Source organism: Dermochelys coriacea, chromosome 12, assembly GCF_009764565.3.
Source record: "Dermochelys coriacea isolate rDerCor1 chromosome 12, rDerCor1.pri.v4, whole genome shotgun sequence".
Lineage (NCBI taxonomy): Eukaryota > Metazoa > Chordata > Testudines > Dermochelyidae > Dermochelys > Dermochelys coriacea.
Window position 1 is genome coordinate 26,312,218 of NC_050079.1, and position 16,718 is coordinate 26,328,935.

The following is a 16,718-nucleotide window of genomic DNA, read 5'->3' on the forward strand; positions in this document are numbered from 1 at the left end:
TTGAGACCATCAGAAATGCTTAGTTTTGCAGTTATCTTCTAGACTGAGCACTGAGTCCCATTGAGAAGAGAGATAGATTAATCCAAATAATCTATATTCCAGAAGTTTGTGGAACCCCATAAAATTGGGTCCCTAATCCATGAACTATTGGAACACATTTACAAAACTTTTCTTAAACATTACATGAATATATTGTCTCAAACTACAGAATTTATAATCCTTATTCCATGATGAGATATTTTTGAGCTATAATGTGTCTTAATTAAAACTATCTTTAGATAGGGTTTTTTTTTCCTCAAAAAGCTTTTTATCAAAAAAACCCCATTTAAATAAAATCTCATTTAAAAAAAAAAATGATTTTTATCCACCTTGATTATGTGTAATTGAGGTATGTGTTCAAAATGGGTTTAAATTTAGTTTTATTATTGAAGCAAATTCAATTCTATGATTTGGTGACTCAATGTAGTGTTCTGGGGCTGTGTGAAGTGCGGCTGCTGTCATTGAGTTGAGGCAACCCTTCTTTTATGCTTTCTGTTTGGACTTCTTTAAGACTTGCCTCTTTTTCCAAATGTAATTTAAGTTTTCTATTGGCTTTATCACAGTCATCTCCCTTAGCCAACCTGGCCTGCTCAGACCTACTCTCTTCCAGCAGCGTTATTCATACACCTCTCTGGATATCTCTACACCGCAGCTAACACCAAGCCTCCCAGCTCAGATAGACTCTGCTAGCAGGGCCCAAAGTAGCATGCTAAAAATATCTTTGTGGATGTTGCAACCCCCAAGGTTTAAGAGCCCAAGCTCCAGGCCATACCACACCATCTCGATCTATCCAGGCTGAAGCCTGCTCCCAGCTGCTGTGCAGATGTACCCTATGTGTCTACAGTACATATCCTCATGTGTGGTAGGGATGGTTTTTGCAACTTCCCAGTCAGAGTTCCCTTAATAACTTTTGCTAGACACAAAGCTTAAAACAGAAGAGGAACTTTAATAATCCCCACTTGTGGGGGCGGGGGGGGGGGGAGGGAGGGGAGAATGCATCTTATAAAAACACAATACACGAAACAAAGTTTAGCAAGAACATGAACGTGGACTTGGAAGACATAAAAACAGATATTCCTGTGGGCATGTGTGTGTAACGTAAACTTCCCTCAAAACTCAGGAGCAATCCTACCATTGACTTCAATCAGCGTTTTATACATGCTATACTCTTAAGACTTCTAACAGCTTCATTGCAGGGATTCTCCAATGACTTTTTCAAAGTACAGAGCTTTCCCTGTTTGAGTTCCTCAACTTTCCTGATAGTTCACTCTTTCATTCACCCCGTAAGAATCCTGTTTTTCTTTCTCTTGGCACAGAAATAGTTTTACAATCCAGATGGTGACATTATAAAGAACTTGAAGAAATGATCAGCAAATATTTCTCTATATACAAATAAGCAACTCTAGGAAAGAACTGGTATTGAAAACAGATACGTTATAATACCTTTTACTAAGAAGGAGATTGCTTAAGATTTCTGAACAATATATTGAGTTTAGCGTTAGAATACATTTTTGTTATTCTGCTTTATACTAAACACTATTTTTGAAAAGATACTTTCAGCAGTCAAATGTACTGTTTTAACATGCAATATCAGATAACAGCATGTGTATCTAAATGAACAACAATTCAAATAAAGATAATATTTGCATACTGCTTCAGGCACATGTTTGTATTTACACTTAATAGCCAAGATTTTCTATATAAAGAACCTAAAGTCAGTCTCTCAGAGTTGCCAGTTCTTATTATTTTGTTGCAATATTCCCAATAGTTGGTGTTTTTCTTAAATCCCAGCCCCTGAAGTTATGTGATTATGTAAGAATCTCAACTTTCTTTTTTGTCCTTTTTTTTTGGGGGGGGGGGGAAATGGTGTTTAAAGTGTGTTTCTAGCCCTCATGGAGAAAAAATTGAAAATGTGAACCCTAAGGAATCAAAACCGAGAAGACAAGGCAAGAAATTGAAACATATATACCAAAAAATTCCATAATTCGTATGGGCCTGACTCATGATTTTTGAATGCTTAAGTTAGACAATAGAGGGCTCCTGAATAAGTGACCAAAACCAACTCCCATTGAAGTCAGTGGCTGGTTAGCACTCAGGCTACTTATTTAGGAGCCTACCTTTAGTTCTAACTTTAGCATGTATTGTTGAAAATTTTGGTGTATCTGTACATGGGAGTATATCTGGAGTATGGAGCTTCATTATATTGCTAAAAAGTTAGTAGAAACAATGTATAGTGCAATAGAAGCATGTAGTTTTCAAATGGTTATAACTTCATTAATAATAATTTTTGTCATATTAGTTAAAGGCACTAGTCTTCATTAAGGCCCCAAGCCAGCCATCTGATTCATGAGGAAAGTCTCCTTTCCTGCGCTAAGCACCACTGAGTTCAACAGAATTTTGTACAGATATAAGGGTTTGTGTGAGAGTCGAATTTCAGAACTGGGGCCTAAGACAAAACAAATTTTTTGGTGGTAGCAAACAGAGGCAAGTATCAAAACCTATAATTGTATAGAATCAAGTATATTTAGAAGACCCGCAGGATTATTCTAATGCAAAAATACATCTAGCAATGTCTTACCAGAGTGTGTTTTACCTCTGGTGTTTTTTTTTCTGAATGTCTAAACAGAATTTTACCAAACTTTCTAAATCAATTTTAGGACTGAGAACAAGCAAAAGGAATATTATCTCAAAAGTTAACTTCATTGAAATGTTATGAGCAACTGGAGATGAGCTTCAAACATAATTTTAATGTGGCACGAGAGAGGCTATAAACAGTGAATCTTAATTTGGAAACATTTATCTATTTTTCCCATTGCACAACATTTTAGACTTTATTTCATTCTTTGAGGTAAATTTGCTGCCTTGCTGCAAGAATAACTTGTTTGAGAGAGAAAGAGGAAAAAATGGCAGTATATGCATTTGAAAAATCTGTCAGAAACCAAATACAGCAGGCCCTGGTGTCTAACTTATACATCATATCAAATACATTTGTGAATTTATCCTCATTTTTAATACACAAATTAAAGACAGGTGAGCATTCAAGTCTGAGCATCTGAGTATCAGTGTGATCACTGAAGACAAATAGAGCAGACTCTAATGGACCCTTTCTTCACTATCCAAATGCAGCACGTGCTTTGGTATGACAAATCTTTGCTCAAGAGAGGACCAAGACCAGCCTGGAAATACATGTATGTTGTAGACCAACAGTGAAAGGCATTGGCAGAATCATATGGGCCTGGCATTCCTTATTCATCATCCTTGATGATAAATACATAGTCCTCTTGGTTAGTTTCATTCACGTTTGAAGTGTGAGTCTCAAACTTTCCTTTGTCTGTAGATGAAGAGGACTCAAGCAAGCCTCCTTCAGGCTGTAAGTGGCTCTTCCTACAATTCACAGTGGTGGTGCTATGGCCTGAAGGTGGAACATAAATACTTCTGGGAGGGATGTAAGTGAGATTAGGTGGCTCTCTGATGTGTCTGAAACCCTCTGAAGTTGCATGTGTACCAGGCACATCCATTAATAGTCTCTTGTTATCTGAGCCAGTGGTAGGACACTCGGGGCCCCCACTGGCATTACCAAGTAGGTTTGAGGAAGACTGACCAACACTGAAAGATGCTTTATTTGTTGTCTGAACCCTAGCTGGATATGTATATTTCATCTTGGAGTGATTGCATTCTCTGGAGTCTTTATCACTTATATTTACGTTCATTATACACTCAGGCTGTGCAGTTTCCTCTATTGGATACATAAGCTCTTCATCACTGGCTTCCTGGATTTTTAGTTTGCTAAAAGATAAAGACACTTCACAAACTTTGTCTTCTCTGGTTAAATTACATTCTGTAACAACTGTATTACCATGGGACAGGGGCTTCAGCTCCTGGGGTTGATCTGCAGGATTTGTGGGGTTGCCTATGCAATTCATGGCATCACTGATTTTTGCTTCGATGGTTTCTTCAGGGACCTCTTGGGCTCTGTATTTATCAAGGGCATTTCTGCTTTCAGGAGTAGTGTCAGTAAATATTGCAAAGGCTTGTGGGCCGCTTGCACCTGGTGAGAGTGGTTTGGGTCCAGCTTCGTTTGCTGTCAACGGTGTTGAGATCACCAAAACGCATTCTTCACTCTGATCGCCTCTTAGCTTCTCTTCGAACGCTTTCTGAGAAGAATTCTCACTGAAGATAGGCTTTTGTCCTATGACAATGTCACTGTATTTGTTCAAGAAGTCTTCGCTATCTGAGCATTTGCCATGAGAGTGTGCCGACTCACTGACTTGCCTTTGGTGTGCTTGAAGCCTGCTAGTGGACTGAGTAGATGGTAACTGAGGCATAGCAGCAGCAGGTTTAAAATGGGATTCATCTTTGATCTTAATATTTCCAGCAGTTTCAAAGGATTTCTCACTCTTTGTTGAGGACTTCTGTTGAGTGCCAAGGCATGAAGAAATCTCATTATTTTCTTTGTTTCCCAGATTTTCAGGGTCCTCTCTCTGGAAGGGTTGACTCTCTCTGTCCTTGTTCTCTTCATGATACCAATGCATTTGTGCTCTCCTCTGTAGAATATCCCCCAAATCACTGGGTTGCACTTCGTTTATCATTTCAAGGATGGTTTCACACTCGATTCTTGCAAGAAATATTTCAAATGCAGTCTCTTTTGTTTCCTCCTCATTTATCTTTCTAACAAGTGAATACTCTGTTGCTGTTGTTGCAATGTAACCTATTTTCTCCAGTATTGTTTTTACTACATTCTCTGGGAGCACTGATTGAACAAAGTAGACAAAATTACCTGTAAACGTCTGGAGGGAAAAAAAACAAACATTAAGATGGGCATTGAGGGAAATTATGCACGGAAAGGGGCTTTTTAAACAAGTTCATAACTATTTAATTTTTTAACAATTATTTCCCCAAACTTGTGTCACCAAGTTTTGAATTTTGAAGTTTTATACCAGTGTTATTGGCAGCCTCCTGAAAATTCTTGCTTTGCTCAAGTGCGATAACTTCAGTGGAGCTATGCCAGTTTCCACCCGCTGAAGATATGGCCCGTTACCTCACTAATTGAAAAGGACAGTGGCAGCAGCAGATGATCTTCGTGGTCAGACTAGGATAGTAAAAAAAACTACCAACCACCTTTTCTTGTGCTCCATTCAAGAGCAAAATCTTTTTCAATTTAAAAAATGGAACTCCCTTGAACACTGAAGCTCTCTCATCAATGCAGCGCTGTCTACATGGGGGTGGGTGGATGTTAGGTTAGTATAACTATGTCGCTCAGGGGTGTGGATTTTTCACAGCCTTGATCTCGCCTAAAATAAACTTATGTTCAGACCAAACAATCTGAGTAGAGTGGAAAAACAGGTTTGTCTTATACAAAGGAATATGGATTTGCCCATCTGCCTGAGTCTGACTTTGAAAGCTAGAGACAATAAAAGTGTATTTTCCTCTAAGGTAAACAAAGTAATCAACCCACCAGAAAGAGCTAATTAACAAGAGGACAAAAAAGGGACATGCTCTGCACCCTGCGGAACAAGCAGCAGGGAAGAACTTTGTATGGGGTTACTTTTCAAAAGAATACATTTCAAAGGTTTTCTGAGTTATAAGGAAGGAGAAAAAGACATTGCAGTTATCCATCACTTAAGGGACAAAAGTGCCAGCACTTCTGGAATCTGTGAAAGGTGTATTTTGCAGCCAGGTGGATTGAGGACACTGAGAACTGACTGTGAGTGAGAAATTGCCTGATACCAGGCTTGTAATATGTGAAGTTTTAGACACTCAGAAAGTGTATTTTATTTATGGTTTATCTGTACCAATTTTCAGTTTCTATTGTCTCTGCTTACTATCACTTAAATCTCTGTTCTTTAGTAATACACTTATTTTTGGTTTTACAGTAAAGCCTGGGTCCTCAGCAAAACTAACAAGTTGGTGAGTGCACTGTCTCTTTGCAGGCAGCAAACTTTGTTAATTTCGGAGACTCTGCAGTGATAGGGGCAGGGTACTGCAGAGGAACTTGCCTGGGGTTTACTGAATATTCCCTGCAAGTCCAGGTTAAAACTGGCAGAGTCTTGAGGCGTTTGCTGGTAAGGCAGACAGATGGATGTGGCAGGGAGCTTAAACACAGTTAAACTCCAGCAAAGCCCCCTTGCTGAGGCAGAGGGATAACCCAGTGGCTTACAGTTCTGGGTGCCCTGAGAAAGCATCACAGAATGCTCAGTGCTTTCTGGAAATCAGGCCTCTTTTAAGTGTGCCAATTTGGGCACCCAAAATCTGTAGTTACTTTGGAAAGTCTTGGTTTAAAGCCTTACATGTAAACATTATTGATAATCCTTTCCATTACCTGTATCTGCCCGTCTCCTGCCTTCTATTCAGATTGTAAACTGCTTGGTGAAGGGGCTGGTGTTTTTGTTTGTTCTGCCTTTGCATGCTGCCTGGCACAGTGGACTCCAGATCCATGCCTGGGGCTGTGAGGGGCTATGTTAATACAAATCATAATGCCATTGTTGGGCTCATTTAACAGAGTCGTATGAATATACCAGCTTCTCTGTTTCTGGAGCTTCCCTGGGTGTTCGAACTCTAGATTTCCCACATTTTCCCCTGAACCTAGTCTAATGCTATAACAAAGAGCTCCAATGAGCTGAGGTGGTGACTCAAAATTGTGACAAGTATTTCGAAGGGCTGTTCAAAGATAGTATTAGGTAGCTGTAGTAGTTGCTCTTGTCAAGCAAACTCCTGTGCAACTGGCTTGCAGACGATGCTGTCTATATCATTTTACTCTGGTCTGCTGCAGCTCCATATTCCTCAGACTTTTTTGTCCTTCATCAAAAGTTTCCATTCCCTCATGGTGGCATTTACCTTCCTCTTTGTTTGTTTAGCTTTTCCTTATCTCCTGTCTTTTGATAGTTTGTTATATATTTGCCTGGAGAACAATATGGACTGAGGAGCAACAGGTTATGAGGGGTGGGGGAGGGGCATAGTCTGTAGGCTGTGTAATTAATCCACAATCAAGGCCATCAAAAAAGACCGTGCTAAAAGGCTTCCTGCTTAGCAAAGTCAGGCCAGGCCATCACTGTGGATTCCGTGGTTGATAGTTCCCACTTCTTCAGGTACTGTTTGACTCTGCCCATAGAATATCAGGGTTGGAAGGGACCACAGGAGGTCATCTAGTCCAACCCTCTGCTCAAAGCAGGCCCAATCCCCAAATCCCCCAAATCATCACCTTCCATGGATCAACCCTGTGTCTGCACAGTAAGGATGGCAGCAGGTGGAATGAGCAGGGAACTGAGTAAGCAAGCCCCGTATAGGGCACAGAACTGCTGGAAACTGTAGCTCATGCCCTACACAGAGCTGATGCCTCTCAGCATCCTCCCCTCCTAGCGCTGGCTGTGGGGCTGGCTCACACACTATAGCACGCCCCCTGTGTCTGTGCACTGATTTGTCTTGTGTGATATTTATTTGAGCATTAGAATGAATCCAAACTGGCAGCCATGCAGGATTTAAATGGTATTTCACAGCTCATGCTCTGGGACCCACACTTTTAGAATGATGACATTATGTAAAATTGCTTCCTTTTGTCTGATCTGTAGAGAACCCAATTTGCATTAAACATAGCCAAGGAAGAGTAGTAATGTTAGTGTAGCTTGTTTTAACGTTTATGCTTTCTACGTTAGAACATTACTGCAATGTGGCTGTGACATACGAAGTACAAACACTCCATTCACAAAGAAGAGAATGAACAGATGGCACATAGCTTTTGCTCACCAGTATAACACTGTGAATAGTTTTCAGAGTAGCAGCAGCGTTAGTCTGTATCCGCAAAAAGAAAAGGAGGACTTGTGGCACCTTAGAGACAAAAATTTATTTGAGCATAAGCTTTCATGAGCTTTAGCCACAAGTCCTCCTTTTCTTTTTTATTGTGAATAGTGCAAAGCATGCTGCTCCCTTCTAGCAAGGCAGGCTACATAAGCAACATTTTCAAAAACACCGAAAACTTGTTTTCAAAAGTGACTTAGGCACTTTGTTGAAGTCTCATTGAAAGTCTTGGGCTCCTAAGGACCATATTTTCAAAGATATTTAGTCACTTAAAGATGCAGGCATACACCCACTTTGATTTTAAAAAGCACCTGGTTCCTAAAAGGCTAAATGCCTAACCTGCTCAGGTCCTTTTTAAAATCTGACAAGGCACCTAGCTGCATCTTTAGGCAACTACCTTTGAAAATCTGGCTCTAAATCACCTAGGTCTACATGCAATAAAACACCATCTGACTTGGGCACATGGGGCTCAGGCTATGGGGCTATAAAATTATAGCCTAGACATCAGGCTGGAGCCTGGGCTCTGGGACTCCCCAAGAAGGGAGGGTCCCAGGTCTTCGGCTCCAGCCCATGCTGGAACATCTACACTGTAATTTTATAGCCCCACACAGCCCAAGCCCACATGCCCAAGTCAGCTGACATGGACCAGCTGCTGGTGTCTTATTGCAATATAGACATATCCTGAGGCACTTTTTAAAAAATTTTATCCCTTGCACATAATGAGCTGCTTGAAAGCCCACTGAAATAAATAGAAAATTTCCCCATGACTTCAGGGGACTTGGATCAAGCTGTAAATCATTAATTTCATTAAAGGTGCAGCACACTGGGAATAAAGCACCCTGAGGATTTGATTTATAGCTTTCTGATCCTGTTGCTATGCCACTGTTTTCATCTAATATCTTACCTTCAGCGACTTTATTTCTTTTCTCCAAGGAGAGAGGAACAGGTTGATGCAGAGCAGCTCTAGGAATTCGAAAGCTTGGATGAGGCTTTTGAAAACATTGCCTCCTTGTTGCTTTTTCATCTTTAAACAATTCTCTGCAATGCTGTAGAAGCCAAACCTGCTAAATCTCTCAGCAGGGCAGGCACCAGACTCCAGGAAGTGTTTAGCTTTTGCTTTTATCGTTGTCTCGTTGCAGATCAAAAGTTTTCCTTCCCACCACTTCGTGCCATAGTATGCTAGGTAGTCCCTTAAAATGTCTTGTTTGGCTGGTGCTGCTGCTTTCAGCTCCTTCATAGTGTGCAGGAGTGCCACACTAGCAAATAGTGTTCTTTAAATTTCAAGCACGGTTATGGGATTGTAAATGAGGAAGCTGCTATCCTGCTTTACCTTTGCTGAGTCTTTTCTGTCTAATCGATTATTGGCTTCTTGGTGACACTGCTAAGAAGTAAGTGGTCACATTCTGTGTCAGTCAAGGCTCAAGTTACAAGGACAGCTCTTATGGAATCAGGAAGTAAAAACACAAGTCCAAAGCAAAAGTGAAACCTGCTCTCCGGCTGTTCACCATCTGTGCCTACAGCACCCTCCTGCTGATTACTTACTATAATGGACTACTCCTGGAAATGTAGGGCCACAGTAAAACAAACGGAATGTAATGACACAGTAATTGGGGGGAGGGATAACTCAGTGATTTGAGCATTGGCCTGCTAAACCCAGGGTTGTGAGTTCAATCCTTGAGGGGGCCATTTAGGGATCGGGGCAAAAATTGGGGATTGGTCCTGCTTTGAGCAGGGGGTTGGACTAGATGACCTCCTGAGGTCCCTTCCAATGCTGATATTCTTTGATAAACAGCGCAAGGAGTAGGCTGCATTATTCATAATCATAGTTTGTTCAGCCCTCTAGTCAATAACATGCCTGAAGCTACAGTTGCCAATTGTCCTGGAGTCTCCAGGAATTAAAGATTATTCTTTAATTAAAGACTGATTGACGTGTGACAAAACCTCCAGAAATATGTCCAACCAAAATTGGCAACCCTAAAGCTGTTGCAGTTTCCCCTTCTGAATACTGCAGTATTCTACAATAATGCAGATAGTTCAGAGGAATACAGTTTGCAGCAGTGAGTCTCCAGCATTTTGAGCCATTGCTGCAGGCAAAACTCCTGTCGACTTTATTTGGTGCAGGATTGGATGGCCAGGGAGGGATGCAAGTGGTCGGGACCATGGCATTAGCACAGCCCACAAAATATTGAGTAGTTTGCAGCAGGAAGGGTAAAGTTTTCTGTTGCCTTTATTTATTCATTTTATTTTTCATCCTTTATGTCAGGAAAGCAGCTGCTGCATTAGAAACATCCCTTCAGGAACATGAACCTATTGCTGTTTTAATCTAACTGGTCACCAACTGGGAAGAGGTGCCATCAAGCCTGATAGGTAAGACTAAATATCCAGGTCCAAAATTCCATAGCAAGAAGCTGCTGGGTCTGTCCCCAACTCAGTGGAAATGTCTGAGCAAGGTCACAAGATTTCCATGCCAAGCTAGACCTTCATTCTACACAATGCCCTGGGTTTAAGCAGCAGAAGAGAAATTCTGCAGCAGCTTTAGGTACATTAAAAACTGGAGGGTCTGAATGAAATAGGATTATGAATAATGCAGCCTATTTCTTGTGCTATTTATTTTGACATTATATTCAGTTTATTTTACTGTGCCTCTACATTGCCAAGATTCAAATGTGAGCAGTGTCTCGATTTAGGATTCCCTTCTCCCTCCCACCCTCTTTGATGGGATAGTTTTGTAATCTGGATTTTGGATGCAATACCTAGAAGACTGGTTCAGATCTGGATCCAAACACTTCCCAAATTCAGTGATGTTTGCATTTGGAATCTGGGTTTGGGGCTCCTTGTCTTTGGCCAGCACAGTGTTTGTGCCAGTCTTCTCCCATCTGTTAATGCCTGCTCTCCCTATTCTTTTATTGGTCTTCTAGGACTGCCATTTATATTAAGACCAAATCGGAGATAGTGTAATCCAGCCTCACTGCACTGACGGCCTTGGAACAGCACCTGCTGATTCCAGGTCTGAATTTGGCTCCATAAATTCTTAATGGCCTCACTCATAATCGTTTATCCCAGTTACAAGGTAGCTATTCCTTTTTAAACACCATTTTCTTGTTAATCCCTTTGAATAAATGGTTTCCCTTGATTAATTTTGTGCCAAATCCCAGATTCACATAAACAGTCATTTGTTGCTCCCTCTTCTCATGCACAAGACAGCTGTGCTCTATTGCAATTGAATCAGTTTTGAATCTGACTTTTCAGGCTTCCGAGAAACATGTGCCTTGATAATCATTCCAAGTGAAATGTCATTGGGAATTTCTTATGTAGAAATCATGCATGGATAATTGCTATATGGAAATTGCTGCTTTAGCCAGGAATAAGGACATGCCCGAATGAGGCCATCTGACCATCTGCTGCACTATTTCAATGCCCTGTCTTCTAGCCCCAGGAGTCAGAGACATGGCACCGCTAGAGCCTACAGGCAGCTCAGCTGTACCATTACCATATGCAGACAGCTATTGACCCAAACTGAGGCCCAGCATCCATATTTCTGCTCATTCCCCCACTATTATGCTGAGGTGAGCTGAAATATATTTTCTACTGTTGTCTCTTTAAATGTCTCCAGGGATGGGATTATACCCTTTCTTTAGGGAGATTGTTCCAAAGGCTTAGAAATCTGGCCTCCAAAAACATTTCTGAGACCACCACCTCAAAACACAAGAGGGTACTTGGTTGATGCCAGCTCTCGCTCCCAACATGGCATGGGTTTGTGCCAGTGACTTAGCTGTGCAAGGTGCAATAGTCCATTTAAGCTTAATTCCTTAAGCCAAACAGGCTCCCATTAGATACACCATTTTTTTTTAAACAAAAGCACATGAAAGAGTTTGTTGCCCCGTCCTTACTTTGCTCTTTCCTCTGTTTCTTTTACCATTTGTGACACAGAAATAAATCTGTCTAACCTCTCACCAACATAAAATATCTTGTTGGGAGCAAAGCTGTGACACAATGATCTCTGTTTTACAGGGATCTTTCATTGCTTCATCTTTGTTGGCATCTAACCTGGCAAAAAGTGCCTCTCCACCTTGAATTTATTGGATTCATTCAGAGCAAAAGAGGAGAGAGAGCTCATCTGAAATATATCGGTAAACAAGTGCTTGTCACTGCTGGGGTGATTACTGTAATATTTATATTCCAAAGACTGCAACTAAGCAAAAACCTGGTCATTAGTTCCAAGAGAGAAAGCATGATGATTCTGAGGACCAAATTCAGCTCATGCATAAGCAAGCACAATTCCTATGGAATCCTAGAGATATGGTGCCCACCTACACCAGAGCTGAACTGAACCTGGAGACTAAGTCACAAAGGTACTTAGGGATTTGAACTTGGGTTTCCTACATCCCTGGTGCGTGCCCTGACCGCTGGGCTATTGGCTATTCCAGGGACAACTACGTACACAATTCTCGACTTCCTTGCACTTGGCTGTCTTTTGTACGGGGCCTGATCCTGTAGGTGTGCTCCGAGAACACCTACAGGATTGGGCCCTGATGGGAAGAGAGGTAGGGGAGTTGCCTACATGAGCAAGGGCTCTAAGCTGCTTGGCTGTGCGGTGGCATCGGGACTTAGTGGCTCTGTGCATGGCCACTGGCAGACACTTAGGTCCTTACAGGGTTAGGCGACAGCTGAGTGGTGATATTGAGAACATCAGAGGCAGCTAAGTCCCTTTGTGAATCTGGCGCTGCAGGCCTGATTATTTTACTTCATCAGGCCAGTCTCTGCCAGCAGAGGTATGCTATTAAAATCAATGGCTTTATGGATTTATACAGGAGTAAAACTAGTGTAAAGCAGGGGTGAATCAGTGAGCTTTTTAGGGTCCTAAAAGTGAGCTGGGAGCAAATTGTCAGCTCACTCCAGACACCCTTAAATACCATCCATTGAAAGCCAATGTGTCTTTTCATCACTCCTGCAAGTTCTGTCCCTCTATGGTGATGTGAGAAATGCTTATACCAAAATGGACCCATCTGAAATTGGGCTGGGATGTAGAGTTTGACGTTGCTGTATGAGAGATGCCTATTGCTATATATACACTAGAAAACTAACTAATGCTCAGGCATGCAAGGAAGCAAGATGCCTATAGAACAGCAAAGTCGAGTAGTAAGTGTCTGAACGTTGATCTTTTCTCTGCAAGGCTAGGAAAGGTGGCTTAGTGGACAGGACATGGGGCCGCGATTTGGGAGACTGGTTCAATTTCTGACTCAGAAACAGACTTCCTGTCTGGCCACTGGCAAGTGACTACATTTAGGCTCTGTCTACACTACAAAGATAAGTCGACCTACAGCCACGGCATTGATGTCCACACTACCCTCTGTCTGTCAGTGGTGTGCCTCCTCACTAGGAGGGCTGAAAGCCAGGGCTCTCAGCTCCACGCAGCTCCCCACTGGGAGCCCCGTTGACCTCAGGGCTTCTTGCCTCCATGCTTCCAGCCGGAAGCACAGGGGAAGCCCCCCAAGGCTTCTTGCCTCCAGTGAGGAGCTCAGCTCTGGGAGTCTGGTCAGCTGCCGTGCTCCCAGCAGGGAGCCAAGGCCCTGGGGGACACAGGACTCCCAGTTGGGCACGCTGATCCAGAAGCCTTGGAAGTGGCCCGAGCCTGGAGCCTGGATGGCAGCCTGGCTTGGAGCAGAGACTGGGCAGTGGCCCAGAATTTGCCTTTTTGTCAAATTCACAACTCCAACAGAGCCGTGAAATTGACAAGAATGACAGCCAACAGCGGATGGAAGGACAGCAGCGTCTACACAGACGCTGCATCATCCTAGCTACATCGACATAGCCCTACTCCTCTCATTGAGGTAGTTTTATTATGTCGGCATAGCAGGGGCGTTACATGGGCGGGAGGAGAGTTTCAGCATGTACTCCTCCATGGTTTTGTCTACAAAAGCTGACAAAACTGCATAGTGTCGACAAGGCCTATGCCTTAGTGCTCTATCTGTTAAATGGGTTAATACTTCCGTACCTCACGGGCATTGCGAGAATAAAATCCATTAATGGTGGAGAGGCCCTGAGATACTATGATGCTGAAAACCATATGCAAGGAAAGTTTGGTGGCTGTGGTATATAACACCACTAAAAACTGTTTAGTTCTTAATTTGGTCATAGAAGCAACCTGAATTAAGTCAATGTCTATTTCCTGTGTTTTCTAAAGGATATAGACAGGGTACCCAGAATTTGGAAAGGAAGCTCCAGCTGCTATTAGTTCCTGACAGACAATTGCTAATTCAGAGGCCAGGAAGTAGTGACATGCATTTTTTCCATTATAAACTATTACAATTCCATTACAATTCCATTAACAGTTCCATTACAAACTGTTATCTGACGGGAAACTCTACCAGAATAAAGGGAATTTAAATTTCACCTCTACAATAACAAGAGATTTTTTCCCTGTTCAGATATTTTTTTTATATTTTTCATTCCTCCCACCCCATTTGTTCCCATTCTGGCATTTTACCTCTTGACAACTGGGATGGCTGATGAATCCCTACGCAGAGTGGATTGCCACATGTTGTTGTATAATGAAGTAATGTACCTCTGTGTCTAGCACACAGCTGGTCCTTTACAACAAATAGCAAAAAATAATCAACAATTGTAAGGTGACGGGCTTGACATCTTTACTTTGAAGGCATAGCGGGATAGCAAGAGGTTCTTGTAAATTGTTCTACTGTTGGCCTTCTGGGAAAGTCCTGTAAAATTTATCAAAGGATCCTGTCCTGTGTATGGGTCTTTTGAACCATACTATAGAATTCTAAAGCAGGGATATAATTCTCTATTGAATGTTATGGAATGGTTTGTCTTAAAAAAAAATGGCAAATTTATAATTTTCTGTTACATTCTAGGACTTTTCCAAAAGGGTAGAATGGGACTGGGACTATTTACACCTGCACTTGTTCTTCATTAGGGTCTATTTCTTCATTCATCACCTCTAAGAACTAGAACGCTGGTTAACACAGAGCATTGCTATCAATAAAGTTGACCTGATAAACGTGTAAGGAGAAATTTATTGGGAAATGTCATGCAAGCAGTTCCGAGCAAGGACATCACTGATGCCCAAAGCTGTTTGCAGGTGAGTTAAAAGAATGACACCTTTTAAATAATTTGACAGTAAGCAACTTGGCCTATGGACAAATGAAAATGATCTAGTCATGAACATGTAGAACTTCTTTGCTGTCTCATATAGAGATATCAAAATGTATCCGACATACACCATCTGTTTTACTCCACACTTTTTGTCCTCATTCACAGTGATTCAGAAAAGGTACAATGGATAACTACCAACGTGTGGAAGCTTTTTATTTTTGTAGCTCATTCTGAACCTGTGACAGCACAAGATATATTTTTGCTAAGAAGAAGCCTGAAATATACCATTCTGTAGAATAATACTCCGTATCTCAATGGGAAGACATGTGAACAGATGCTTAACAACAAATGTGGTGAAATATAGTGCACATTTCAGTTATTTAAATGCATGAAAACTAAAGATCTAAGGAAAAGTATAAAATTCAAGGTGAATATACATTAGTTTTGTGCAGATACTACAAAGGTCGCCATATTTATTTGTGCATAGTTTCAGTCATGAGCTGCCAAAATCTTAACGGGTTCTCTCTTCACCCCACAAGAGGGTCGTTGCCCACCCCCTCCCCCAGGGACTCCTGCCCCATCCAACCCCCCCGCATTCTTTGATGCTCCCCCAGGACCCCTGCCCCATCCACCCCCCTCTCTTGTCTCCTGACTGCCCCCAGAACCGGGCAGGAGGGTCTCGTGGGCCATCGTAGTGGGTGCCCACCCCACCTCTAAGAGCCAGAGGCACCTGCTGGGGGGCGAGGTGGGAAGTCCCAGCGATACTTACCTGGGGCAGCTCCCAGGAAGCATCTGGCAGGTCTCTCTGGCTCCTAGGGGCAGGGAAGCGTAGCTAGGGGGGAGCGGCCGCTCCTCCACTGATCACATCAAAAGTGGCATCTTAGGTGCTGACACCCTGGCTGCTCCGGGGCTGGAGCACCCACGGGGAAAATTGGTGGGTGCACAGCACCCACCGGCAGCTTCCCGCCCCACCCCTGGCCCCAGCTCACCTCTGCTCCGCCTCTTCCCCTGAACCCACCGCCCCGCTCTGCTTCTCCGTCCCCCCCGCCTCCCCCGCCGGCTTCTAGCAAATCAGCTGTTCGGCCGAAAGCCGGGGAGGGCAGAGAAGCAGGCCGCTTCCCACCATTTGCAACAGAACTGCTCCCAACCCATCTCGGAAGCGTCTGTTTGTAAACTAAATTCCCTGTTAAAGTCTGGGGCTATGAGTATGGGGTCGTTACAGAGGGCCATCTGAATCTCTGTAAATACTCCCTCTGCTGCGTCGGTCCACTTTACCATGTCTGGACCTCAGGTCTTCACCAGGTCTGTTAGGGGACTTGCCCTAGTGGTGAAGTGGGGAGTAAACGGGGACCTGCTTCTTTCGGGTTGGCCGGGGCCAGTTTTGAATTGCCTCTAGCTTATTCATTTGGGGCTTCACTATGCCTCTTCCCACAATATATCTCAGGTACCTAGCCTCTGCTAGCCCTATGGCGCATTTAGCAGGATTAGCAGTGAGGCCAGCCCGCCTTAAGGTGCGCAGTACTGCCTCAACTTTCTCCAAGTGGGTTCCCCAGTCTGGCGTATGGATGACAACATCATCTAGGTATGCAGGTGCATAACTAGTATGGGGGCACAGCAGCTTATCCATGAGGCACTGGAATGTGGCTGGGGCTCCATGTAGCCCAAAAGGGAGGATGGTGTACTGGAATAGCCCATCCAGGATGGAGAATGCTGTCTTTTCTTTAACTTCTTTGGTCAGAGAAATCTGCCAGTACCCTTTTGTCAGATCCAGTGTA

At 42.8% G+C, this 16,718-nt stretch overlaps 1 protein-coding gene and 1 long non-coding RNA gene across 3 annotated transcripts; one reads left to right on the plus strand and one right to left on the minus strand.

The window, feature by feature from the left end:
* Positions 1–1,895: 1,895 nt before the first annotated feature.
* On the minus strand, positions 1,896–9,067 carry LOC119841363. Its single transcript, XM_038368739.2, has 2 exons — positions 8,735–9,067; positions 1,896–4,826 (listed from the first exon to the last, which is right to left on the minus strand). Exons 1-2 carry the CDS (start codon positions 9,065–9,067, stop codon positions 3,285–3,287), a joined length of 1,875 nt encoding a protein of 624 aa, XP_038224667.1. The 3' UTR covers positions 1,896–3,284.
* A 218-nt stretch (positions 9,068–9,285) lies between these two features.
* On the plus strand, positions 9,286–15,406 carry LOC119841364. 2 transcript variants are annotated; one of them, XR_006275248.1, is made up of 4 exons: positions 9,286–9,395; positions 10,128–11,396; positions 11,842–12,182; positions 14,765–15,406. It is a non-coding gene; the product is annotated as an uncharacterized LOC119841364 (long non-coding RNA). The 2 variants fall into 2 exon arrangements; XR_006275247.1 differs by lacking the exon at positions 11,842–12,182 and having other exon boundaries at positions 14,703–15,406.
* The last annotated feature ends 1,312 nt before the right edge of the window (positions 15,407–16,718 follow it).

Coding starts and splice junctions, on each gene's coding strand:
- LOC119841363 (XM_038368739.2), bottom strand. CDS start 9,067: ATGAAGGAGCTGAAAGCAGCAGCACCAGCCAAACAAGACATTTTAAGG. Junction 4,827..8,734: donor AAGAAATAAAGTCGCTGAAG/GTAAGATATTAG, acceptor TTTTCCCTCCAG/ACGTTTACAGGTAATTTTGT.